The 26,444-nt window shown below is 38.4% G+C and overlaps 1 protein-coding gene across 4 annotated transcripts in view; it reads right to left on the bottom strand.

Annotated features, from left to right (window-relative positions):
• Window positions 1–26,444, bottom strand: part of Lin7a (lin-7 cell polarity scaffold A) — a 140,085-nt gene that overhangs the window by 30,051 nt on the left and 83,590 nt on the right. For 3 of the 4 annotated variants that reach the window (XM_076920153.1, XM_076920152.1, XM_076920154.1), the window contains 2 exons: window positions 12,487–12,558; window positions 9,892–10,101 (listed from right to left, as the gene is read on the bottom strand). In XM_076920153.1, coding sequence (XP_076776268.1) covers window positions 9,892–10,101; window positions 12,487–12,558 — 282 coding nt within the window. Of the gene's footprint in view, window positions 1–9,891; window positions 10,102–12,334; window positions 12,412–12,486; window positions 12,559–26,444 lie in introns of all 4 variants that reach the window. The other variant, XM_076920155.1, reaches the window with a different exon arrangement.

The following is a 26,444-nucleotide window of genomic DNA, read 5'->3' as shown; positions in this document are numbered from 1 at the left end:
CTCCTCTTAAGCAGCACCTTTTCTTGCAATACTATCACCACCACCACCACCACCACCACCAACAACAACAACAACAACAACAACAACGACAACAAGATACAGGTTTGGGGAAACAATTCGTTTGCCAGTTCCTGTCCTTCATTTATCATATCCAATCAACTGCTGGTCTTATTCTTGGTATCATGATCTCCAAAATAATTTTCAAATTTTTTTCATCCTAGTCAGTATTCTCCCACTAGAGATTTTAATCTGTTTTTTCCCGCTACTTAAGATTTCAGTCTTTTTAAAATCTTAAGAGTTTCCTAGTTGTTCTTACTAACTCCGTGTTTTCTTCATAAAGTTCTTGGCAGAATAATCTAAGTATAAATAAAGTCATTTGGGGTCAATTTCTTTACTTTAATTGATAAACGCAAGCTCCCAGACAGGATTTATAGGGCTTTATAGTAAATCCTTTCAGTGCTACTTGAGCTATAGACTTCATGCTATGGTTATGCTATATGTTCCTTCTGATGTAAGACACTCCATTAACCTTATCACTCTGATTGTGAGTGCTTAAATCTTAAAGCTTATGAATGATCAAAGAAGTGTGAGTTGACAAATGGATGATGACAAGCTTGTCCAGACAGAATTTGAAGATGAAGACTATATTCCCTTGAGGGGAACTGTATGTTTCTTGTCCAGAACAGAAAGATCATTATTGTGTTTACAATGCTTGCATCTACAAATTAAGACTTTGTCATGATAGGAAACACAGACAAATTTATCTAGGGGTTGGATGAGAAGGTTCCTGAATAATTTAATAACAGCAGGGATGCTGTCTTTGGAGAGGCATTAAGGTATATATTTTCAATGCCTTAGGTTTTTTTTTTTTAACCCTGATTGTCATCAGCAGAGAAACATAGGGCACTACTGTTACATTAGTCCTGAAGTTGTAAGGGCACTGGACATTTTAGTGACTTTCTGATAACCCTACCAATAACTAGTATCCAACTGATTTTAATGAGGTATTTTTACTGTCTATTGTCAGACAGAATGAAAAATGAAGGATTTATACTGGGCTGAGAAGTAAACTCTATATAAGGACAAAGTTCTAAGACAGGAGCAGCCATTGGGTATATCAAAGGTATCCAGCATAGTAACAGACTAATATACTGTCTCCCACTTAACCTGCAGATTACTTTCAGCGGAAAGGTGTTGCTACTTTTGCTTCATGGGCGATAAATCAGAGTCACAAGATAAATGATTTTACTCTGGCTGGAATATTCTCAAACTTCCAAGAAACTTTAAGAACCTGAAAATTAATCAGTCCCTTCAAAAACATTGAAGATAATAGTTAAGTATATATATATATAAAACCCTGTAATTTCCATTATTTGTAACAACAAAAATTAGGGTTACAATGTAGTTATCAGATACTAACTTCTAGTCAGGTGATTTAATGATGGGTAAGAAGAATTTTTATTAAGGAAAAACTTGAATAGAGATTAAAAACTAATGGAGATAATTTCGTAATGAACGGCTTCAGGAACTACCAGACACTCTTAGCACATCCCGGAACTTCAGAGTGGCTGTGCTAAGTTGAGATTCTTATCATACCTAAAACAAAACAAAAGCTTTTGTCTACAGCTGGTAAGCGTCTGGTGGTTGGATCTCGATCAGTGTTTCTGCCTTATTTTATCTCACAGACAGTGTCTACGTCATCCTGATCTTCTTTTAGTTACATGGAAAAAAATCTTAGGAGCGTGGGCTTTCTTACTTTGGTAACGTCATTCAATGTCCCCTCATACTCCAGTAATGAATTAAATTTTTGGTTAAATTCTTTAGCATATATGTTATCATTTTTTCTTTTTTATTGGATATTTTATTTATTTACATTTCAAATGTTATCCACTTTCCTGGTTTACCCTCTGGAAACCCCCTATCCCATACCCCCACTCCATGCTTCTATGAGGCTGCTCCCCTACCCATTCACCCACTCCTGCCTCCTCACCCTGGCATTCTCCTATGCTTGGGCATCAAGCCTTCACAGGACCAAGGACCTCCCCTCCCATTGATGCCAGATAAGGCCATCTCCTGTTACATATGCAGCTGGAGCCATGTGTCTCTCCATGTGTATTCTTTGGTTTGTGGTTTATTCCCTGGGGGCTCTGGGGATCTGGTTGGTTGATATTATTGTTTTTCCCTATGAGGTTGTAAACCCTTTTAACTCCTTCAGTCCTTCCCCCAACACCTTCATTGGGGTCCCCATGCTCAGTCCGATGGTTGGCTATGAGCATCGGTATCTGTATTGGTCAGGCTCTTGCAGAGCCTCTCAGGAGACAGCTTTATCAGGCTCCTGGTCATTCCTAACACTGTGGAAATCAGCTCTCACTGCTGTGTCTTACAGCTTTTTGGTTGTTTTGTTTTGTTTTCCTTCCTTCTACATCAGTCAGTGTTTAATTATGATGCAGTGATACACCCTTAAGTACCAACTTTTGTTCCTCACATGCTATCCCTCTTCCTTCACCCTGTACCTAGGAAGGACAAAGGACCCCAAATACCTAAAGCATTGGACTATACAGTCAAACAATGGCTTCATCTTTTCAGATACATATTCCATATCACATTGGGACCATAGGGTGGAAGAAGAGGAGACTTATAGGCATCATTGGATGATTCCCATTGCAAAAAGTAAAAGTAGCAGAGAACCCAAACTAGGAAGAGAGAACCTGCCCAGAGTACAGAGGAAAAGACTGCAAACATGCTACCTGAGAATGGCAAAACCAATGTTGCCATGGATGGTAGAAAACTGGTCTCAATCCTTAGCCGGGGAAGGTATTTCTGGTTTGTGATTATGCCCAACAGAGAAGAATAGATAAGAATAGAAACCATACTCTCCTAGAAAACTATAAATGCTTAAGATCTTGAGAAAAGTAATCTTGAGATTGTACCATATTATGACAGTGGATTCCAACTGCAGTCATTAAGTGTCCTATTACTCTGGAAGTAGAGGGAGATTTGGTATAAGAAAGAAGGCAATGTTACTACAGAGAAGACCAGAATGGAAAAGCTACACGTGGAAGAACTCAGGCAGCCCACAGAGATTGGAAAAGCCAAGAATCTGATTATTTCCTTGAGAATCAGGTGGAGCACAGATCTGTTGACTGGCTGTTTTGGAGCCAGCAAAACTTACTTAGGACTTCTGGCTCTCAGAACTGTGACAACAGAATCAATTCCTGTCATTTAAACCACCAGATATGTGGCCATTTGTTACAGGTACTCTAGGAAATACATATATAATTATATTGTAATGCACACATAAAGTAAAAAATCGGATTTTTCCAACCCATCTGGAATTCGACAGACTCTTTGGGGAAACTTTCCTTAAGTTGGGAAAGTACATGAGCTCATCACGGTTACTTACAAATACATTTGCATGTATATATTTACTATCATCAATATTGCCTTCTTACAGTTTATTAGACAAAGTTCCATGGGGGGCTACAAGTTGTTTGGTTTGTTCCCTGATCTGCATCCAGGGCATAATAATTGTTCTACAAATAACTGAATGGATGAAAAGCGTTGTCAAAGGAACATTAGTGAGGGCAACCCCAAACAGTAAATGGTAGAAACAACAACTATGGGAAGGTATACACCAGACACTAAGTTGAATAATCAAACCCATGTCTAGCCTGTGACCCACACAGCCTTTTGTTCTATTGTGATAGTGCACTATTTTCTTCTGTTTTTCTAAACTGAAGATCTCTGTCATGTGGTGGCTTGGACGGATGGGGGCAGTGTAAGGCCTGCTCAAGGTCGCAAGCATAGCTGTGCCTGTGTCAACCAGCACGTGACTGCCATAAAACACAATTGGACATCTCTTGGCTTCTTCGCCAGTGTGAGCGATCCCATGATGTCATCCCCGAGAACAGCAATGTTCCATACATAACTGAAGTTCCAGTTGGCTCTCCTGTTTAATTCTAGCCCAAGCAATCTCCCACGCTTGGCTGTCAAGAGTGGTTAGAAACCTGCAAATGGCTCATATTCGGAGAGAGGATGTGAGAATAGCTTTATGCCAGACCTGAAATCTGAGAATTACGTTGGGGATGCTCACACTGAGCCCATAGGGGAACTGAGGGTCCAAGTTCCCCGGTGCCAGTGGCCAACCCTTCTAAGACCCAAACGGGTTTGCAGTGGTTGTTCGCCTAGCTGAGCGAAGGTGGTTGGCTGTTCAAACTTCACTGATGTACCCAGTTAAAAACAAAAAGTGCAGTGATGGACCAGAAAGGTATGAAACAATTTTAGACACAATCAAGCTGAATGTTTATTCCCCACTCCTCAGTACTCTGAGACATTTAAATTAAAGGGCATTTCTTTTTTCAAAATAGTACGACCTTTCTTGTGGTTCTAAAACTTTTGAAAGGTCAAGAGTAGCAATGAGAACACTTCACCTTCTTCACACTGAAAGTATAAGGGCATAAAGGTTAAGGAGCCTTCGTCTTTTCTATCACATGCTTGAGTTATTTATGGCTATAAGATTTATTTGTTTTTAAATGGTAAAGGTGGCCAGAGTCCAAACCTCCAGCTCTGCCATTCAATAGTTGTTAGGAGCTTTGATAAGGTACCGGATTTCTCTCTTTCCTCATTTGTAAAAATGGAAATGATATTAATAGCACTTGCTGCAAAATATTATTATGAGGAAAATAATCCACCCATTATGTAACATCCTTACAGTGGTGCCTGGCATCCAAAAAATATTTATGGAGCATCATTAAACTATGCGGTGGGCCTCTTCTTTGACTGGACATGAAGCAATAGAGAAAAATTATTGCCGTTCATGGTGAAAGGGTTTTATTGTAGGACATAAGCTTGAAGACATATCTTGTGATATATTTCACGGGAATTAAAATCCCCTTTGGTTATTTTGGAAAGTTTACTCAAAGAACAAATGAATAAGATTTGAGTTCAAGTTTCTTTGTTGGGAAGCTATAACTTCACATGGACTCAAGTCTATTGTCTTAATTCTTGCTTTTCCTTGTGGTTGTTTTTGTTCTGTTTTGTTTTGTTTTTGGTTCTGGGTACCAAACCCAGGGCCTTGAACATGCTGGGCAAGCACTTCAGCACTGAGCTACAACTTTAACCATCGCTCTAATTCTTCATCAGTCCTCACAGTACACCTGACAGTGCTCTGCAGAGCTAATTTGAGCTGTGAATCTCACCCTTAACTTGGCATAGGCATTTATAAAATGGGAAAAAGGCCAGGTACCAAGAAGACTATCTATTCCCTTCCTTTCCCACATCTTTATTCATTCATCTGTTATGCTCAAAAGGTAATTAGTGATGTGCATACACTGTACCAACAACTTGATTTAGATTTAACTGCTGAGTGAGGCAAATGTAATTACAGTTGTCCTGCCAGGGGGCTCTGGAGCAGTGATAGGATTTCAGACACTAGCCACATCTCTTCTCTATAGGTCACATGACTGAGGTTCTCACGCTGTTGTTTGGTCTTTCTTTCTGTCCTTTGCTGTCTTGCTCCCACCTTTCTCTTGTCCCAACAGTACTAGTAGGCTAGTATTACTAATATTACTAGTACTAGTAGGCTAGTATTACTAATATTACTAGTACTAGTAAGCTAGTATTACTAGTAATAGTATTGGGGGTTGACTGGGAGTTTCTCCTTTTAAAAAACATTATGAAATAATTGTAGCTTTATAATGAAGGGTGAGAAATTGTACAGGAACCTTTCCTGTACCTTTTACACAGCTTTGCAACATGCTAACATCTTATAAGACTATAAAATAACATAAACCCCAGGAAATTGACATTGATGTAGCGATTGAGTTCGTTCAGATTTAAGTGGGACTGGTTTTTCTTTTTTTCTTAAAAAGATTTATTTATTTATTTATTTATTTATTATTTATATGAATACACTGCAGCTGTTTTCAGATACACACTAGAAGAGGGTATTGGGTCCCATTACAGATGGTTGTGAGCCACCATCATTGCTGGGAATTGAACTCAGGGCCTCTGGCAGAACAGTCAGTGCTCTTAACTGCTGAGCCATCTCTCCAGCCCAGGACTGTTGTTTCAAACCATCACATTTTACACTTGATAATTAAATAACATCACAGTAAAGATTGAAGTTCACTTCATGTGTTTATTGTGGCTCTTGGAGTTTATGTGATCTGAGTGAAATCACTGACGTGTGTGTGTGTGTGTGTGTGTGTGTGTGTGTATGCACAGCAACAGCAGCAGAAGTGCTCTCCTCATTTTGTGAGACTGTTTTAAGCAACTGATGGAAAAATAATATGTAGTATGCTTAAGAACTATAAGGTACTGAATACAATGGAGGACGGTGCCACCGACTTTCAATTATCTCATTTAAGAACAGTGTCTCAAGACAGGACCTATAGACAATAGGTTGTACTAATTTTCAGCCCCATAATATAGGGTGGTCTGTGATGGACAACTGATGTTTACTGTACGACTCAGCAAATTATCATCCTAATCAATAGAATCAGGGTCACAAAGGTGTCAGGGACCTTTGAGCTTGATACAACTGTGCACACAGTACCTGTATTTTGAAATACTGAATGGCAGATGGTCTTCTAATCTTCGATTAATGCTTCAGACAATGGGTATATTACCTTTATGGGTGGCTCTCCTTCTATTTAGACTTTATAGGTATATGAGGTCTTTATTATGAAAACTGGACTCTGACTTCCCTGAAACCTTCATGCACTGGTCTTGATTCTTGTATTTGGAACTTGTCACAATTGGAGATTGCCTGGAGATATCATTATTTTCCTAAACTTTCTCTTCTCTGCATCAGATGACTTAAATCCTTTAACAGAGTGCACCTCATGGAAACATTCTAAGCTATGGCCGCATTCACTAGCTTAGGCTACAGCCATGTCTGCACTGACCACTGCATACCACACTCAACAGCTGGCACACAGACTGTGTCTGTCAAATGTATTTGAATTAATGTTCCTACAGAGACATTAACATGGTTTTGATTTTTTTCACTTTTTATTTCAGTTTACTTCATATTGCTTTTAAAAATCAGTTAATATATCCTAGGGACATTATTCAAGTTTCTGTATTTAGCCATGCTTCCCTGATTCTGTATAGACATCGTGTCTGGCATCTAAGCGTGACTTCATGAAGAACCTTAAGTGAAGCCTATTGTGACAACTGCTGGGTTTTTACAAATATCTTGACTCTATCACTAAGTATATTTATTGGCCCTGTTGGATCCACACTGGCTACAATCCTTAGTAATGGTCCTTGAGAGAACACTTGCACATAAAAAGGTGAAAGGAGACCATTAGACAGCTATAGATTCATACTGTGACACTTTGACCTCCTATTAATGTTAAATTTTAATTCAGCTATTAGACATTTTTTTTGCCAAGGCTTGACATAAGACATAGCCACACACAAAAGGACTCTGTATTTTGAATGAGGCTATATTAGGTGATTCAATGTCTCATTTGTAAGAACCCCATGGGAAATTTCTTTTCTAGCCAGAAATGATAAAAAAAAATTCCATGAGAGTTAAGCTGTTATGAGTTCCCTTCTGTTTTGACTTATAAGAACAACAGGAAGAAAAAAAATCAATTTCTCAATTGCTGTATCTTTTCTTTATTTCTATTTATTGATTCTTCCTCTCTCTCCCTTTATTATCTTGTATTTCAAGTTACCAGTTATGTGTTAATAAAATGATAAATTTTGGCAGATATCATGACATTTCCTTTCTAAGTGTAACATATATATATATATATATATATGTATATGCATATATACATATATATGTATATATGTGTGTATGTGTGTGTATGTGTATATATAATTATAATTATATAATTAACATAATATAGTTTTAAAATGGAAACTACTAGCTAATGGTAGCTTTTAAGTAAATGTGAACTTGAGAGTCTTTGGAAACATAAGCAGGGTGTAAAAATCCTATTCTTACTAACAAGGGGTTAGTAAGAATGCTGCCATAGGAAAAATGGATGCTTAATAGAATTTTGACCCAGGAATATTCTCACCTGACTCAAGTGGATCTTCTAAGATTTTTGGAACACTGGATGTACAGAGAGGTGGAACTATCCAGCTTCACAGAAGGGAGGTGATTGCTACTTTCTTATTAATAAGTATTTGCTACTTTGCATATAGCTATGTGTACAGCAGAATTTTCTTTAGGGTTTAATAAAAAGCAATATTCCTGGCAGGTTAAAAGTCTCACTTCAATCTTCTTTAGTGATCACAATTAACTATCAAAGGTGCATATGACCAGGTGATTGATTAGGAGGGGGGATCTTGGTAGACAGGTTACCTCACTAATTTTCACCAATGCCCTTATAATTAGCAACTTTTCTGCCTGTCTTTTAGAAAGTGGAGCTGTGGATTAGGCACAATTAGTCTGTAACAATATAGATGCTAAGCAGTAAAACCAGGTCTGTTTGATTTCATTGTTGCAATGTTCCCTGCTGTTTCCCAGGTTCATCACAAGGTCACTGCAGGAATGGATGACTGACTGTGAAGTGCTTAGAGCTCTGCTGCTTGCAAATGGGTGGGTTAAGCAGAGGCTGTTTGCTCCCTTGATAGATAGTTCAAAGCCAATTTACCTATTAGATTGATGATGATGACATCATCATACATGGCTGTGTTTGCTTTGTGTAACTATAATGACTCCGCACATATTTGAGTAATTTTTTTTGCTACTCTTCTTCCTATTTTTAAACCTATAACTCTTTAGATATGCAAAGTGTACTCAGAGAAATCATAAATTAATAACCCAAGGCATAGCTCACCATGAATCATAATGTTTGACCCTGCTTGGGATCCTCTACCAGAAAGCTGTGTGCTACAATTTTCATTTGACACAAGCCTTGAAAATAGATAGGTATTGAAAGGTCAATAAAATGCTTATCTCAAAGCATTATCGCCTAGAAAAAGTAGAGATAATGGTGATTTGGGGATTGAAGTGATGATATAAAATATTCATGGACTGCTCGTTTTGATGTTCATTAGAGAAGAGCAGAGTGCAGTGAATAGCTTTTATGAATATAAAACCACTTCTTTTTAAGTATGAGCACATGCAAATAAGATAAAAGATATACTCAGAAAATGTATACCATGGTTATCAATCAGATATGGTTTTTCAAATATGATATGTTAGATATTATATCTTAAACATGAATGAATGTCGCTACAAAGAACTCAAATCTAGCTTACATATTAAATCTTGTTCTTATAATAAATGTTTTTAGATCAAAGGGTAAGTATATTTTGATAAATTCCTGTGTGATAAATTTCTGAAATTTGTGACACTAGATTGGTTATGTTTGATACAAGTAAGAGCTAAGGGAAATATTTAATTTGCTTCATAAGAAGCTATTGCTTGGGGGTAGTATCTGTCTTGGTGGTACAGAACTTGCCTAGCATGCACATGGCTCTGGGTTCAATGCTTAGCACCAAAAGAAATGAACAAACAAACAAACCAATTAAATAGCTAACTAACTAAAACAGAACAAAACCTCAAACTCAACCAGTTATAGGAAGTTGGGATAGAAGTGGCATAGAAATCACATTCTTCTGAACACTCCCTTAATAGCAGTATTCTGAGAAGAAAATTCTATGTGATAATTTCTTGGCATGATTTCCTGATTTCCTAACTGTTGATATTTATCATACTTGTGGAAGATGAAATGAGATATAAAGATATGAAATTACTGCCTTTATAGGTTTATACCCATCCAAGTGCTGGAATCCATTTGGAGATGGATACAAAATTGCTGTTTGTATTGTAATCTCAACATTGGCTTCAGTAATGCGGTGGGGGTGGGGGAGTGGAGAATGTACTTAGTGAGAAAATGTCTGGGTATTTTATCAACATACCACTCCGTTCACTGATAGCAGCTGGTCTCCTCTTTTGAGGCCTCCGTGTCTTTCAGCCACCCCTCCAGGGATGATGCGGGAGATGTAAATTGGGGAATTCTGTTCCTTCCCTCCCATCACGTTAAAACCCAGGCCTTCATCAGTCTTTGGCAGTTCGACTACCCGAGGGTGGGAGTGGCCTTCGCTGGCTGCAAAAGCTGCAACTGTTGCCTGAAAGAAAAGACGTCCTTTTGGTAATAAAACATGGGAAGTAAGGCTAAATATGTGATCTTCAGGAAACAATGTCTTAGACATCTCTCTAGCATTCTCCTGTAGAAGGAAGAACACAGAATATCTACTTTTCGATTCGGTATATGAATATGGTCTTCAGTACAGCCTCACCTAGTCATTTCAACCTTTGTAAGGCTTATCTCCTATGAAACATAAAATCAAAAACAAAATCAATGTAAATTCTTTCAGAGTTCCATCAGCTACATGTAAATCCTGATCAGTGACTCCAAATATTTGTACACATATTACCCTAGTATAATCATTGAACCCATGTTGGTCATGAAGCAGGGGCACACCTTTCCATGCTTTTGCTGTGGTATACAGTCTAAGTTGTTCCATGAGCATATATATCCATCAATACTTATTCAACAGACTGATGAGAGCAAGTTTGTATGTATACATTCATAAAAGACGTCTTACTATTGCTGAACCACTGGTTTAGTAAATATAAAGATTTTTATTTGTTTTAAATCCATGATGCCTAAATGAAAATAAAAATTAAAATGAAGTGCTAGATTCAAAGATGTTATTGTTACCTCATACCCATATTCTATATTACAATGAATATGGTATCTTATGGGGTCACTGATTATATTTCTCTTAATTCTACACTAACATGTTAGCTAGGACAATGAGATGAGCAAAATGAATGGCTTGGGGAATTATACCTAGACATACAAAATTTTATTTAATACCATCATAGTTTTATTGTAAAATTAATACACTAGTTTCTTTAAATTCAAGAAATCAACTTACCATCAGTTCCCACCCAACAGGAATAAAATAGTAGTTTCAATCAAGCATAGATTCTCTGCCTGCTTCTTGTATTCCACTTCCATTAGCTTGCCTTAACCACAGTTGATTAGATGTCTAGTATAAAGTGATTTACTCTCAACACTGTGAAAATATTGATTTCCAACTACTGTACGTTCTTTATCCACACACCGCATTATCACATCAATTTAGCATTATGCTACCGCCTGTGTTTAATGAGAGATAGTGAGTGACATGGAAATAATGGCTTGGTTTTAGCTACATGCATTTGCTCATGCAAACCCTGTTGTCATGCAGGGGTCTTAATGGCTGACATGGATGCAGTGCAGACAGCCCAGAAACAACCAGAAAAAAAATATTGTGCTATTGCAACATTACGCTGCTATCCTGCTGTTCTACATGAATAAGAAATGAGAATGGTAAAACACTACATAATTCACTTTCCCCTTAATTAAACCATGTAGGGATCATTTTTCTCTGTGTGCTCCACTTCAGAACAAGCAAAGCATGATGTAATGGTAATCGTACCCTCTATTTGCTGGGATGAGAAAGGAACTAAGAAAAAGAGGAAAAAGAAGAGGAAGGAAAAAGGAAGGAGGAGAAAGAGGAAGGAGGAGGAAGCAAGAGGAAAAAGAAGGAAGAAGAGGAGGAGGAAGAGGAGGAGGAAGAAGAAGAAAAGGAAGAGGAGGAGGAGGAAGAGGAGGAAGAACCTTGCAAGTCAACCGTGTTTAGTTACAGAGTGAAAACTGAATACCAGGGGAGAAATCAAACAACAGGTGATAAAGAAGTTGAATGAAAATTTCTGATTTTCTCAGTGGTTCTCACTTCTTGGCATGATTACAAAGTTACAAGCCCTTTATGAGGAAAGGTGTGTTCTGTTAAAACATTTCTGTATTTGTAAAACACAAGCTGCATGTGTGACTTTAAATTACCACGATTGTTTCCTAGTGATCCATCTTCCAGAAAATTTCCGGGTCCTCTTTCTGTATCCTTTCCAGTGGGCCCTTTGCAGTCTCTGGGTTTGATCCTTTAAAGAACAAAAGTGGTGACTGCCACAAAGGTGCCAGGCCTGTTAGATCACTGCCACTTTCAGCAAGTTACCCATTGCCCAGCTGAGGACAAAGAAGGGTGCTGGCTCAGGGATGTTGGGTGAAGTCTTTTCATGTCTAACTTACATCAGGGCTTTCGGCCTATGCAAATGAGTTTTCATGCTCTACATAGGCTTTGGGTCCTTTTGCATCCTCAGGATGTACCAGAAACCATGTAGAACTCAATACAGTGGAGCAGCAGATTTGCTTGTGCCAAATGGACATTTTGTGATTTTTTAATGAAATCATTCTCCTTCCTTAAGCTACAGAAGCAGCAGAAAAGGTCAGTTTTTCCATTAGGATTTTTTTACCTGGTGAGTAGTACTGGTTCTAGACTCTGGGCTGCCACTGAGGTCTAAATTCTCTTACAGTGTACACACGAGAATACCTGAAACACACACGCGCACAGTCAATTACTACATCACTGGGGTCAAGTGTTCTTTTAAAGTGACTCAAGTCTTACCTTTGCTGTGGCCCTTGCACGGAATTCAGGGCAGCCATTAACAGTAATCGTTTCATGCATGTATTGATACACCTAGAATAGTCACGTGAAAAAAAGAATATGTAAGAATATCATAAGAACATCAATTCTTCCATTACAGATAAGAGGACAGATTTTCATTTTAGGATGGATGCTTTCTATCACAACAGGTTGAATCAATCATCTTGATGATTTGGACCAAACAGACTTCTTCCTATTTTGTGTGTATATATGGGGACAGGGAAAGCAATTGTGTTTATTTAGAAATATTTATTCTGTTCATATTTATGAACTACAAACAGCCCTTTGATTTCCGATTTTATAAGACTGTATCAATACTTTTAATATTTTTGTATGCATCTTTGTATGAATTTCTATTTATAAAAATATACTATTAAGTTACATGGACAGTTACTGCTTGAATTTGGCAAAAATTTTACATATAATTTTCAAAATCGATATTCCATCAAGCTAACATAACAGTATTTTTACTTTGGTTTAAACTTCAACATTCTGGGAGGTGTGTTATTATTAATGATACACATTTATAATTTTGAATGTTCAGAGCTGAACATTTTCCCGAGCAAACAAGATACTCAAATAGTCCTATAAGCACAGAGGTTAAAAAAAAAGGTATTTATTTCTAGAGAAACAAATATGGTAAGAGGTTTGTAAAATTAATGTATTAGTTTACATGGTGCATTGATGAAGGTCAGATGAAACAAAGGATGCTGTGAGCCTGGAGCCCTTTAAGTCAGAGAATGTTTTCTGTCTAATAGACTGAAGCTGGCACCTTGGGGAACAATGAGGCTGTTCCACAATACTTTCCATCTTCTGCCAATCTGGAAAATGGGTAAGAAATGTTTACTAAGTATGTTTTCTTTCTTCCTCCCCTCTCTTGCTTTCTCCCTTCCTCCCTCTCTTCCTTCTTCCCTTCCTCCTTTCCTCCCTTTCTCTCTCTCTCTCTCTCTCTCTCTCTCTCTCTCTCTCTCTCTCTCTCTCTCTCTCCCTCCCTCCCTCCCTCCCTCCCTCCCTCCCTCCCTCCCTCCCTTCCTTCCTTCCTTCCTTCCTTCCTCCTTTCTGTTTTGAAATAAAACTTTCAAGGGATCTGGCCTCTTAATGGAGCTCCTTAAACAGCAAGTAACACAACCAATTAGTGTTTTAGACACAACAATAGAAGACATTGTTACAACATAGTCAATAAAATACTTCCTCATAAAAGTTGAGATGATAACTATATTTATATTGATTATTAAAAACAAAATACAAAGAGTGCTTCATCTTACAAAAACTAAAACATGGGGAGTGGTTTTTAGTTGTATACTTTAAAAAGGATGTTGACCAAAAGGAAAAAAAAAGGCTCAAAATGCTGGACTGTATACTTATTTTGAAATTATGTAACAGAGTTATAAAATCTATCACATATTACATACAGATTAAAATGTCCATTTGTAATCATGCTGGAGAATTTTATTTTGGAGAGAAGGATGAACTAATTCTTTTCTGAAAGACTGAAGTAGAAAAACTGCCACTAGAGGTCGAAAAGAATATTCCTTTCTGTTAGTTACTCCTTCTTTAAATACATGAGTCAAAGCTTCTTAAGAAGGACACAGCATTTGATTAATTCACCATTCAACAACCATTTACTAAGATCTGGGACCAGTGTCTCTCAACAGGTTTAGCTGGCCCACCTTTTTTCAAATATATTGGGTTGAGCCTCCATCTCTACTGACTGATTAACCAGTTGAGGTACCCAGAGGCAAACTGTTGCAATGGTCTAGCTCAGAGAGGTAGACCTGCAAGTTAGAACCGATCTTGTAGTTTTGGAACCTTTACTAAATCAAGGATGTTTTTTAGATGTTCAGTTTCTGTGGGAAATCTACGTATGGTATGAAGATTCAGAAGATTCAGAAGTGTGTTACTCCATAATTCTGCAGGTTCCTAAAATGGCTGCCTAACCATACTCCCCGGAAGTACATTATTTTGCTTCCTTGATAGTTCTTTTTAAAATTTTTTTTTATTATTATTTTTTAACTTAAGCAGTCTTTAACGAAAGCCATGCATGAGATGTCTCTACTCCTGCATCTTCTCGATAGTTTCTTTCTTGTATTTGCCCTTCTCCTTTCCTACTTGTCTGGACTTGGCTTTCCTCTCCAGGAGCTTCTTGCGGTCCTTGTCCAGCTTCAGCCTGGTGATAGCCACCTTGCTGGGTGGATGCCCACGTGGACAGTTGTGCCATTAGCCTTCTCTCACTGGACTCTTTCCATGTAGATGACATATTTCTTTCTGTACACTTCGATCGCTTTGCCAATCTGCTGGCCTTTGTAGTGTTCGCGAACAACCTGAACTTCATCATCCTTTCTAATGGGCATAGACCGAATGTTGTACTTCTGTCTCAGCTCTTTGGAAAGAGGGGGAAGACATGATCTTCCTCTGAATGCGAGAAGGCGCATTGAAACTCTGTTTGTGGTTCTTGCCTCTGTCAGAAGTCACGAAGGGATTGAATTTCATTTTGGTGGTGATGGCTGCTAAAGAAAAGAGATCTACACATGACTTCCGGTTCTGTAAGGTCCTTGATATTTTCTACTTATTTATTTTCGTAGTTGATTAAAAGGAAGAACCACTCCTCCCCTGCCTTGCTTCTCTTGTTAATAAACTCTCTCATTTGACACATTTGTCCACCCCAACTCATAATCTCATGCTTAATATTCTTTTTTTCATGCACATAGTCTCATAATTACGAAACACCCTTTACCCCAACTATCGGGTAAAGTACCTACCTGACCCTGTGTCTAGTGTGATTTGTGCTCCTAGCTCTTGCAAGTTCTGTAGTGAACCCTTCCACTAGTCCAGATCTTTGAGGTCTTTGAACATCTTTATAACTCTGACAAAAATATTTCTCTACCTGGCAGGCATTGGTTTACCAAAGTTTACGAGGATGTTCAAAGGTCTAATTCAAGATTTATCTCCCATGTTAAATGTTTTCTACATCCCTCATAGAGTTCCTGGCCTTCTGAACTTTCTACGGGTCATGCTGATTAGTGTCATCTTTGTTTGTATTCATGGATGTTTATAGAGACCATCACTTAGCAAATAAATAATTAAAAGATTGTCATCAACTGATTACAACAAAAGGTCATTTTTGTTAGGGAGAGAATGTAAATACTTAATAACTATGGCAAATTAAAAATTATTATCCTCAATATTCAAATTTGAATTTTCAATTAAAAACTGGGATACCAAAAGGGCAGAACTGTCTAGATAATTGCACAGGCTCTGAGGATGACTTGGAAACAATCCCTGGCTGTCCAGCTTTCCAATTGTATGATGTCGGCCAGTTCAGTGCCTGATTTCCCTGGGGCTCAATGTTCTCAATTGGAAAATGTGCCTTAAAATGGTAAGTTTTTTATGAGGACTGGATAAGAACAGAACTGTTTGCCATATGTAGTTAGATAACTGAAAGTTTGCTAATAGCACTGCTGTCATGATGTTGGTCATCTTATTTGACCCTGGGATCTTCAGGGAAAAAAATCTCCCAGAATAAACAGTATATGAACAGCTGTAGCTCTCAACTGGGGACAAATTTGTCCTCCGGAGGAGGCATTTGACAATGTCTGCTGCCTTTAAGCAAGTGGCAGTCGCAAATGTAGAAGGCAGTAATTCTGTATCACCTCAAAAAAAAAAAAATCTATGACTCCAATCAAAAATGATGGAGATAATAACATTTTAAACTTTTTATAATGCTAGCATACTAAGTGAAATCAATCCAGTACCATTGTCTATCTTTTTATTTCTACAAAAACACAATAGACTTGGAATGCTTCAGAAGTGAAATAAGGAACAGAGTCTAGTGATCCAGTCAGGTCAAAGCTTTGTGATACTCAGTCTGCATGGGGTGGATCACCTAATAAACCTCCTGCGCCTCTCATTTCCTAAGGGAAAACGATGCATCCTTGCGTGTCTTTCCCGTCAAGGACAACTATAAACACGTCTGTCTGTTTTGAAGAACGTTGTCAGGGAAAGACACTCATTTTGCCAGATACCCAGAAAGGGTTCTTAAAGGCAAAAGAGAAGAGAGTTGTTGGTGCTTCAACACAGGAACGTGGGGTTTATTATCCGCTGAATTCCCAGTCTCAGATGTCTGATAACTTTGAACTATGGCATTTGTAGGCAAATTTCATTGAGCAGCATAGGCTTCATAACTCAGCAAGTGAGATCGTTGTTTGAAGGTCTAGTGCCTTTTTGCCTTCTTTTTTTTAACATTAGTGATTTCCTACCTTTGAAATCCTCCAAGAGATCCCATGATAGTTTGAACATTTAGCACTTTTTCTCAGATGCTAAAAATGTAGAGAGGCAAGTCGATTCGATACAAACAAACAATGGGGGGTATGTTGGTTCAAAAAGTGCATTGAAATATGAGTTCATCTAACACTCTTTGCTGAGTTGTTCTGTGCTAGTCAGCTGTGCTAAATTATTATAGAAAATAGTCTACTTCCAAAAACTGAAAACAAAACATGATTTTCATCGCGGAGTGGCTACTTAATATTGTTCCTTTTTATTTTTTCCTATTTATTCACTTCATGTCCTGTTCAATGACCCCCTTCCTCCGTCTTTCCCTCCATCCCTGCTCCTCATCTCCTCTGAGAGGGTGAAGCCCCCCCCCCTTGATATTCACCTACTCTGGTATCTGTGGGGCTAAGAGCTACTGCTGAGGCCAAACAAGGCTGCCCCGCTAGAAGAATGTATCCCACAGATATGCAGCACTTTTAGGGATAGCTCCCACTCCGGTTGTTTGGGATCCACATCTGCTACATGTGTGTGTGTGAGAGAGAGAGGGTAGGCCTAGGTTCAGTCCCTGAACTGGTTAGTTCAGCCTCTGAGAGCCCCAAGAGTCCAGGTTAGTTGATTCTGTTAGTCTTCCTGTAGAGTTCCTTTTCCTTTTGGGGCTGCAATCCTTCTGCCTACTTTTACACAAGAGTCCCCAAGCTCCCTCCACTGTTTGGCTGTGGTATCTGCGTCCCTCTGAGTCATCCGCTGTGTAGAGCCTCTCAGAAGACAGCCATGATAGACTTCTGTCTGCAAACGTAACAGAATATCATTAATAGTATCAGGGATTGGTGCTTACAACGAACATAGTGGAGCACATGTCCTCGTGGTATGGTGGAGCATCTTTTGGATGTTTGCTCAGGAGCAATATAGCTGGATCTTCAGCGAGAACTATTCTAATTTTCGGAGGAACTGCCTGATTGATTTCCAGAGTGGCTGTACAAGTTGGAAATGCCACCAGCAATGGAGGAATATTCCCCCTGCTCCACATCCTCATCAGAATGTGCTGTTGCTTGAGTTTTTTGATCTTACCCATTCTGATCAGTGTAAGAAAGAATCTCAGGGTTGTTTTGATTTGCCTTTTACTTGTGACTAAGGATGTTGAACATCTCTTTAAGGGCTTCTCTGACATTTGAGATAATTGATAAAATGCAAGGGGTTATTTCAACCTTTGTGTATCTGGCTTGCTTGGTGACACACTATGTGGTTGACTTTGGAGAAGGTTCCATGAGCTGCTGAGAAGAATATATATATATATATTTGCTTTTGGGTGAAAGGTTCTGTAGATATCTGTTAAATCCATCTGGTTCACATCTGTTAGTTTCGTTGTTTCTCTGTTTAGTTTCTGTTTTGATGACCTGTCTATTGATAAGAGATCTTGATGTCCCTCACTATTATTTTATGGGGTTCAATGTGTGATTTGGGGTTTAGTGAAGATTCTTTTATGAATGTGGGTACCCTTTCACTTGGGGCATAGATGTTCAGAATTGAGATGTCATCTTGGTGGATATTTCCTTTGATGAGTATGAAGTGTTCTTCCACATCTCTTTTGATAATTGTTGGTTGAAAATCTATTTTATTAGATATTAACATGGCTACTGCTGCTTGTTTCTCGGGCTTATTTGCTTGGAAAAACTTTTCCAGCCCTTTACTCTGAGGTAGTGTCTAACTTTGTTGCTGAAGAGTGTTTCTTGTATGTAGCAGAATGATGGGTCCCGCTTATGTATCTAGTCTGTTAGCCTGTGTCATTTTATTGGTGAATTGAGTCCACTGATGTTGAGAGGTATTAACGACCAATGGTTAGTTCCTGTTATTTTGTTGCTGGAGGTGGTATTCTATGTATGTGATTCTCTTCTTTTGGTTTTGCTATGAGATGATTAATTTTTTGTGTTTTCTTAAGTGTAATTTCTTTCTCTGTGTTGGAGTTTTCCTTGTAGTATAATTTATAGGACTGGATTAGTGGAAAGATATTGTTTAAACTTGGTTTTGTCATGGAATATATTGTTTTTTTCATCAATAATGAATTAGAGTTTTGCTGGGTATAGTAGTCTGGGCTGTCATCTGTGGTCTCTTAGGGTCCCATTTGTGCAGGGTCTTCTAGATTTTAGAGTCCGTGTTCAGAAGGCAGATGTAATTCTGATAGGTCTGTCTGTATATATTACTTGGCTTTTTCTTCTTCCACCTTTTAATATTCTTTCTTTGTTCCGTACATTTAGTGTTTTGATTAATATGTGGCAGGAGGATTTTCTATTCTGGTCCAATCTATTTGGTGTTCTGTAAGCTTCTTGTATGTTTATAGCCAGCCCTTTCTTTAGGTTAGGGAAATTTTCTTCCAAGATTTTGTTTAAGGTATTTTCTGGTCCTTTGAACAGGGAATCTTCACCCTCTTCTATTACTATTATTCTTAGGTTTGGTCATTTCATAGTGTTCCAAATTCCTGGATGCTTTGAGTTAGGAACTTTTTACATTGGCATTTGCTTTGACCGTTGTATCAATTTCTTCTATGGTATCTTCAATGCCTGAGAAGATTCTCTCTTCCATCTTTTGTATTCTGTTGGGAATGCTTTGTCTGCAGTTCCTGTTCTCTTTCCCAGGTTTTCCATCTCTAGGGTTGCCTTCATTTGTGTTTTTTTATTGTTTCTATTTACATTTTTAGGTCTTGGACTGTTTTATTCATTCCCTTCACCTGTTTGATTGTAGTTTTCTTTTTTTTTTTAAATTGGATATTTTATGTATTTATATTTCAAATGTTATTCCCTTTCCAGGCTTCCCCTCTGAAAACCCCCTCTCCCATTTCAACTCCTTCTGCTTTTATGAGGGTGCTTCCCCTCCCATGCATCCACTCCCACCTCACTGCCCTGGCCTTCCCCTACACTGTGGAATCGAGCCTCCACAGGACTAAGGGCTTCTCCTTCTATTGATGCCAGACAATTCCATCCTCTGCTTTGTATGCAACTGGAGCCATGGGTCCCTCCATGTGTATTCCTTGGTTGGTGGTCTAGTCCCTGGGAGCTCTGGGGGGGGGGGTCTGGTTGGTTGATAATGTTGTTCTTCCAATGAGGTTGCAAACCCCTTCAGCTCCTTCAGTACTTTCTCTAACTCCTCAACTGGGGTCCCTTAGTCAAAGGGTTGGCTATGAGCATCCACCTCTGTATTTGTCAGGCTCTGGCCAGCTATAACAGGTTTCTATCAGCAAGTACTTCTTGGCATTTCCAACAGTGTCTGGGTTTGGTGTCTGTATATGGTATGGATCCCCAGGTGAAACATTCTCTGGATGGCCTTTCTTTCAGTCTCTGCTCCACACTTTGTTCCTGTATTTCCCTTAGACAGGAGCCATTCTGGGTTAAGAATTTGAAGATGAGTGGGTGGCCCCATCCCTCAACCAGGGGCCTTGCCTAACCTCTGGATATGGTATCTACAGGTTCTTCCTCCCCTTTGTTGGGCCTTTCAGCTCTCATCCCTGTTGGGTCCTGGGAACCTCTTGCTTTCCTAGCATCTGGGACATGCTGGTGGCTATCCCTAGTTCCCCATCCCCCACTGCTTTACACTTCTGATCATATTCCTGACCCTCTGTATATCATCCCTGAGTCCTCCCATACCTGATCCTGTACCCCTTTTCCCCTCCCCCTTCTCTCTTTCTCCTAAGTCCCTCCCACCCTCTACTTTCTGTATTTCTTTACAGAAATTATTTATATCCTCTTAAAAGCTGTCTATCATCTTCATGAGATGGGATTTAATATCACTGTCTTGCTCTCTAGTTATGTTAGGATATCCAGGGCTTGCTATAGTAGCAGAGCCAGTTCTGATGATGCTAAGTTGCATTGGCTTCTGATGATTATGTTCTTGCACTTGCCTTTTGCCATCTGGTTGTCAATGGTGTTGGCTAGCTTGGGTGTCTTGGGTTGGAACAGCTATTCAGGGAGGCAGGTAGAGCTGTGTGTCCCAGATTAGACCAGGCCTCAAGGGAGGCAAGCAAAACTGCACAATGGGGGTTGGTGTGCTGATCAAAGACTGCAGTTGAAGGTATCTGAAAGAAGGTGAAACTCTGATAGGGTGGGGCAAAGCCCATGGCTTCTGGGCTTACAGGGGTCCCAGCAGGTGGGAGATTGGGGTAGGGAGTCTCACCTTTGTGTCCTGGGTTAGAAAGGATAGTATAGGTCTCCTGGGTGGCTGGTGGAACTGTCAGTTATTTAAACATTTTAATAAATATTTTTTTCTTTATACTGAAAAGCAAATCAACTTTTTTTTTTAAATAGAATTTTATGTGTCAGAGACTAGCTAGTACACATGAAATGGAACCTTCACTTTGATTCCAGTTTATCAACTAAGGTCTCAGTAGCATTGTCATTTAGAGTGAAACTAAACATCTCAAATTCTAAAGAAGACTTTTCGCTTTAAACTATCATTGGTACAGAAGCTAAACAACACAATAGAAGCTTTTAATGTACAGTTTTCAATCTTGAAAATCCTCAATAACATATAGAGGTAGGAACGAATTGTCAAGATTTGGCTATAAATTTCTCATTCTGCATCCCTTTTCTAGGAGACTCTATCTGTTTACCAGTTGTGAACCTTATTTTCCACTACATGTCAAGCAGGGGAGTGAAAGAAAGATAAAGCACATGATTTTGTTGGCATAACCTATTATTCTTATTATGCCCTAGTTGTAGTAGTTAAAACAGCTTTTATTTCTATTATTCCTTTCCCCTGTATAACTAAGGTCTTTAAAGTTGATGTCTTTAACATGGAGATGTTTAGCTGGCTTCAAGTGTATTTTTTGTTCTTTGCATTTAATTAGACTTTGATTTTTCTGTCTTCTATTATAATACAATAGTTTCATTGTCTTTTTCCTTTTGATGTTATTTAGATAATGCTATGTTTTCCTGATATCATCAGTATTTCATCTCCCCATCACAGTTTTATCTGGGCATATGACTCAGTTGTATTGAGAAACAATTTAGTTAGAATTAAGCGAGATGTATCTAGGAAAGCACCTCGCTTTCCTCATTTTTTAAAACCAGTGTGTGCATATCCAGCTGTGGTTACAGCCTTCAACTTCCAGAGAAAAGGCATAGAAATGTATACAAATCAGAAGTGATTAATGAAGGCCCCAGGTCTATGGCATATACAGCTGCTCATTGCTCTATTTGTTGCAATAATGAAAAATGGCATTTTTAGAGGACCAGAGATATAGCACAGTGGTAGAGAGCATAGGCTGCTTTTAAAGAGGACCCAGGTTGACTGCTCAGCATCTACATGTCAGCTCAGCTATACAAGTCACTAGTTCCAGGGGATCTGACATCCTCTCCTGGCTTCCACAGGCACCAGGCACACAGCTGATGCATAGTTATACGTGTATGCAAAACACCCACATATAAAACCACAATTTCAACATAGTATTTTTAAGTCAAGCCAGCAAAGTTACAGTCATCTGACACTTTTAGCCAAAAGAGTTCCCAGTTGCTATATACTCTAAGTAAACTCACTTATCAGGCAAAACCTTCGTATCCAGAATGTATAAAGACCTTGAGGTGGTCAATACAAAAAAAGAAATATTAAAAAAAATCACTAAAATATTTGGGCAGGTAATGTCATCAAGGAAGATCCATATGCATGTGTGGAAAATATGAAAAGGCTGTCATGAGGGAAATCAAATTATGATAATAATAATTAGATTAATCTACAAACTTACTAGAACATGAAATTTTAAAAAAACCACAAACAACATAAAATGTAGGCAAGGACATCGAACAATGCAGACTTTCAGGCATTGCTAGTGGGAATATAAAATGGTGCAGCCACTTGAGGAAACAAGATAACAGCTTTCTACAAAGCTAAGCCCACGTGTACTCAAGAAATCCATTTATCTACCCCGACCTATTTGTTCAAGACAAATAAAAGTCGTGTTCATGTAGAAATGAGATGTGGGTGCCAAATAGCATCTCTGTTTGTAATTGACTTAAACTAGGAACCATCAGCATAGCTGTCAGCAACTTGGTGAAACCTGAAAGTGATGCTAGACTCAGTTAAGTCGTGAGCAGGCGTAGAAAGCGATGTGCACTCAGGATAAAAGGAACAATTGTGGGAGAAGCACAGAGCACATGAGCAATGATGTGGTCCAAGGCTCAGCACATCGGAGTGTGCACAGTAGCACTTGGTAGATGTACAGCTTTTAATTAGGAGTGTCAAGAGTTTGTAATGGCAATGAAATTTATTGTCTGGAGCAACAAAATCCCAGAGAATACTTTTAAGTATTTCTATAATGTCATTAATGTTGTTCGACAACACATGTCACTTCTTGAGACAGACAAAGCATCAGTAGACTAGTATCACTTACAATTAACGACAAAATCAGACACACTGTATTTAAAGACTTAAGGAAAGCATGATGCGTTGGGATGGAAACCTTCTGATGCAACTTACACATTTTAGCTTTAGCACGCTCTCTAATTGCTTGCCACACCTGCTATGGAAGGACCCTCGCTCATGTGATTGTTCTGCAGTCAGCAACTGTATTAGTCAATGGTTTAACTGGTGCTGGTGATATTGTCCCTAAAAGATAACAGCCACAAGAGTCAGAGAAAAGCTTCCTGCTTTTGGGGGCTGGTGTAGGGAGTCCTTTTATTTTATATTCTACCATCAGATCAGCTCAAACCAGGCAGGTTTGATTCAGAGAGCAGCTTGATTCAGGTGTCTGGGCCCAAGTGACATTCTCTGCATTTTTTTCCAGAAAGAAGTGTATTAGAGAATATTTGACAAAGTGGCACCCTAGCTTTCATTTCCTGTGGTGCTCTCCCCTTGCCTTATTGGACTGGCAGTGTCAGGAAGAAGAATGGAACACAGAGGAGGATGCAATCTCTCCTCACTCTGGGACTACACTCTCCTCTGAAAAACACCGAAACCTCAAGCCTGGTTCTCACTGACCACATGCATATTTCTAAGCTCAGCTGTGCGACTTCTGCACTCTGCTTCGAAGGAATCCATTTCAATTAGAATTTACTTTCAAGGACAAAAACTGGACTGCAGCTGGAATGGAAATTGTCCATAATTTGTGACAAATCTTAGGTTTTGAAGTGAATTTATGTGAAGTGGTGTTCCTGGACTGAAGGAAAATGTACTATTAAATTGCAAGTGATCTCCAATGCCAGGATTTAGATGTAAATTAGGAAAGTGTGGGGCAAAATGGTACTTTGAAATATATGATCATTTGCTTACTCAATTTACAAAAAAAATGAAGGCTCTTTTCTGAATTATTGTTTATAGATAAAGCTCATTGAGAAGGACACATTAAGAAACTTCTCTTGTGTCCTACCACCTAAATCATATGGAAAAGATATGAGACTTCTTTAGGATGGTGTTTGCAAAAGAAGAAGAAAAAAAAAGGATTAAATGTTCCATCTATTGAGACAGCAAATGGTTTTTCCCTTGCTTTTAGTGTGAAAATTCAGAAGTGTGTACGAGAGCTGCAGGTATGTTACATAACACATCCTTTAAATCTCTACCAATTTAGAAATTTGCTGGAAGTTATTTATAGCACTCGTTTTTAAGTGAATTAAAATGACTAGGTAATACACTTAATTTTCCCAGAGGAATAGAAAATACTTTGTTCAGTTTTATGGCTTCACGACTAATTATTCTGTTATATAAAAGCAAAATAATTAGTTGTGCAACTATAAAACTGAAGAATGACTCTAATTTTAAGAAACTGTAACATTAACCTTTATTTCAATGCTTATTTTTTATAATTGGTTTATAATTCCAATGGATACTTAAAACATATAACTTTCATAAGGTAGCACACATTAATTCATATGGGTAAGTTAATAATATTGAGGAGGAAACAGAGAACACAAATAACAGTGAATTTCTTCAGGGACCATATGGCAGGTAGCCAAGCCACCAGGGAAAAATATCTTTCCTTGTAGTTCAAACACATTATTCCCTTGAGGGAGATATTCCTGTCCTGTCCCTGTCACACAGCCAGATTCTCCTGTGACAGGAAATGCCTGAGCAAAATTTTGGGAACATGTCATTTCCAATTAGTGTAACAATATTCAAAGCCAGTGGATTATCTCCACTTGCTTATTTTGAGAGGGGGTTGAAAATGCTTTAGCTTAAGAATGTTGTTTGTTTGTTTTCATTGAAAAAATCTTGGCTCGACAGTTTTAAATTTTGCCAGGAAGAGTTTGTAAGATATGTAAAATCAGTTTCACTTAAAATTTGTTGGGAGAATCAATCAAATATTTTGCACCCCTTAGGTGTGTGATGTCATGGTTACAGGCACCATACCAGCTCATCAAATGAGGATGGAGGAAAAGCAACTCAGTTACTAAGAATCAACCTGATGACTCAGCAGGTTAGATTTAAATTATAGTCAATAAGGCTGTAATAAAAAATTCTGGATACCCAACTAAATTGGAATGTTAGATAAATGGTAAAAATTCTAGTCCATGTTCTCTCTCTCTCTCTCTCTCTCTCTCTCTCTCTCTCTCTCTCTCTCACACACACACACACACACACACACACACACACACACACATACACACACATACACACACACACACACACACACACAAAAAAAAAATCAGGGTGGTGTTATTCATGCCATTAAGGAGCAAACAGGAGAGTTTGGTTATGTTTGGCTCTAGAGGAGAGAAGATGGAAAGAGAGTCAGTGGAGTGAGGATAGAGGATGTGGGAGAATAAGATTACCTTGGACAACTGGCATCTAATTTCTGACATTCAAGAGATGTTTTAGCAGACAGCTAAATATGTAGGTGTGGTATCCAGAGGAAAAAACTGTATGTTCTAAAGTATAATTTGCTTGCTTTACATTTAAATGTCTTACAGACCTCTGTGTTTATGTGATCCTATCAGAGAAATATACAGCAAGAAATTGAGTCAAATTCACCATCTTCTTTCTTTTAAATTTATAATCCTAGCCTTTATCCTATGTTGGCACTAACCAAACAAGCAAATATTACTTTTTAATTGGAATAAGTTACATATGCTCATTTTCAACTCAAATATATCCCAGGAGAAGGAATAAAGAAACAAAGTTTTTATGAAGTGACTTTGAAAGTAAAAGTAGTTTACTAACATTACATAAACAGCAAAATATAAAACTATATGAGTAAGAAATTGAAATAGTCTATGATTTCCCCTGAAAGAACAACTGCCAACATTTTTTTTCCTTTTTTAAAATTGGATATTTTATTTACATTTCAGATGCCATCCCCTTTTTCCATTTCCCATCCCTAGAAAACCCCTATCCCATGCCCCCTTTTCCTTTTTGCTTTTATACAATGTTTTAAAAATGTTAATCAAAAGCTTTATAAGTTTGGTAATGCTCAATCAGAAGTGTAACCCAATACCCAACCTAGATATATCAACTATCTTTGACTGGTGGAGACACATGAACATCTGCCTCCATGTCTGCCCCCCACTTCTCTCTCTCACTCTCATCACCTAGCTTCTCCTCTCCTTCTTTTCTCCTTGCTCCTTCTCTTCCTCTCAGTACTCCTCCCACCTTAGCTCCTCCTACATATTACCCTTCCTGTTAAAATAAAACTTTTCTCTCAAAATACAATTAAAGCATAATTATGCCTATTTGTA

This window comes from Arvicanthis niloticus, chromosome 22, assembly GCF_011762505.2.
Source record: "Arvicanthis niloticus isolate mArvNil1 chromosome 22, mArvNil1.pat.X, whole genome shotgun sequence".
NCBI classification, from domain to species: Eukaryota; Metazoa; Chordata; class Mammalia; order Rodentia; family Muridae; genus Arvicanthis; species Arvicanthis niloticus.
Note: the sequence above shows the minus strand (reverse complement) of the source record. Positions and strands in the feature narration are given on the sequence as shown.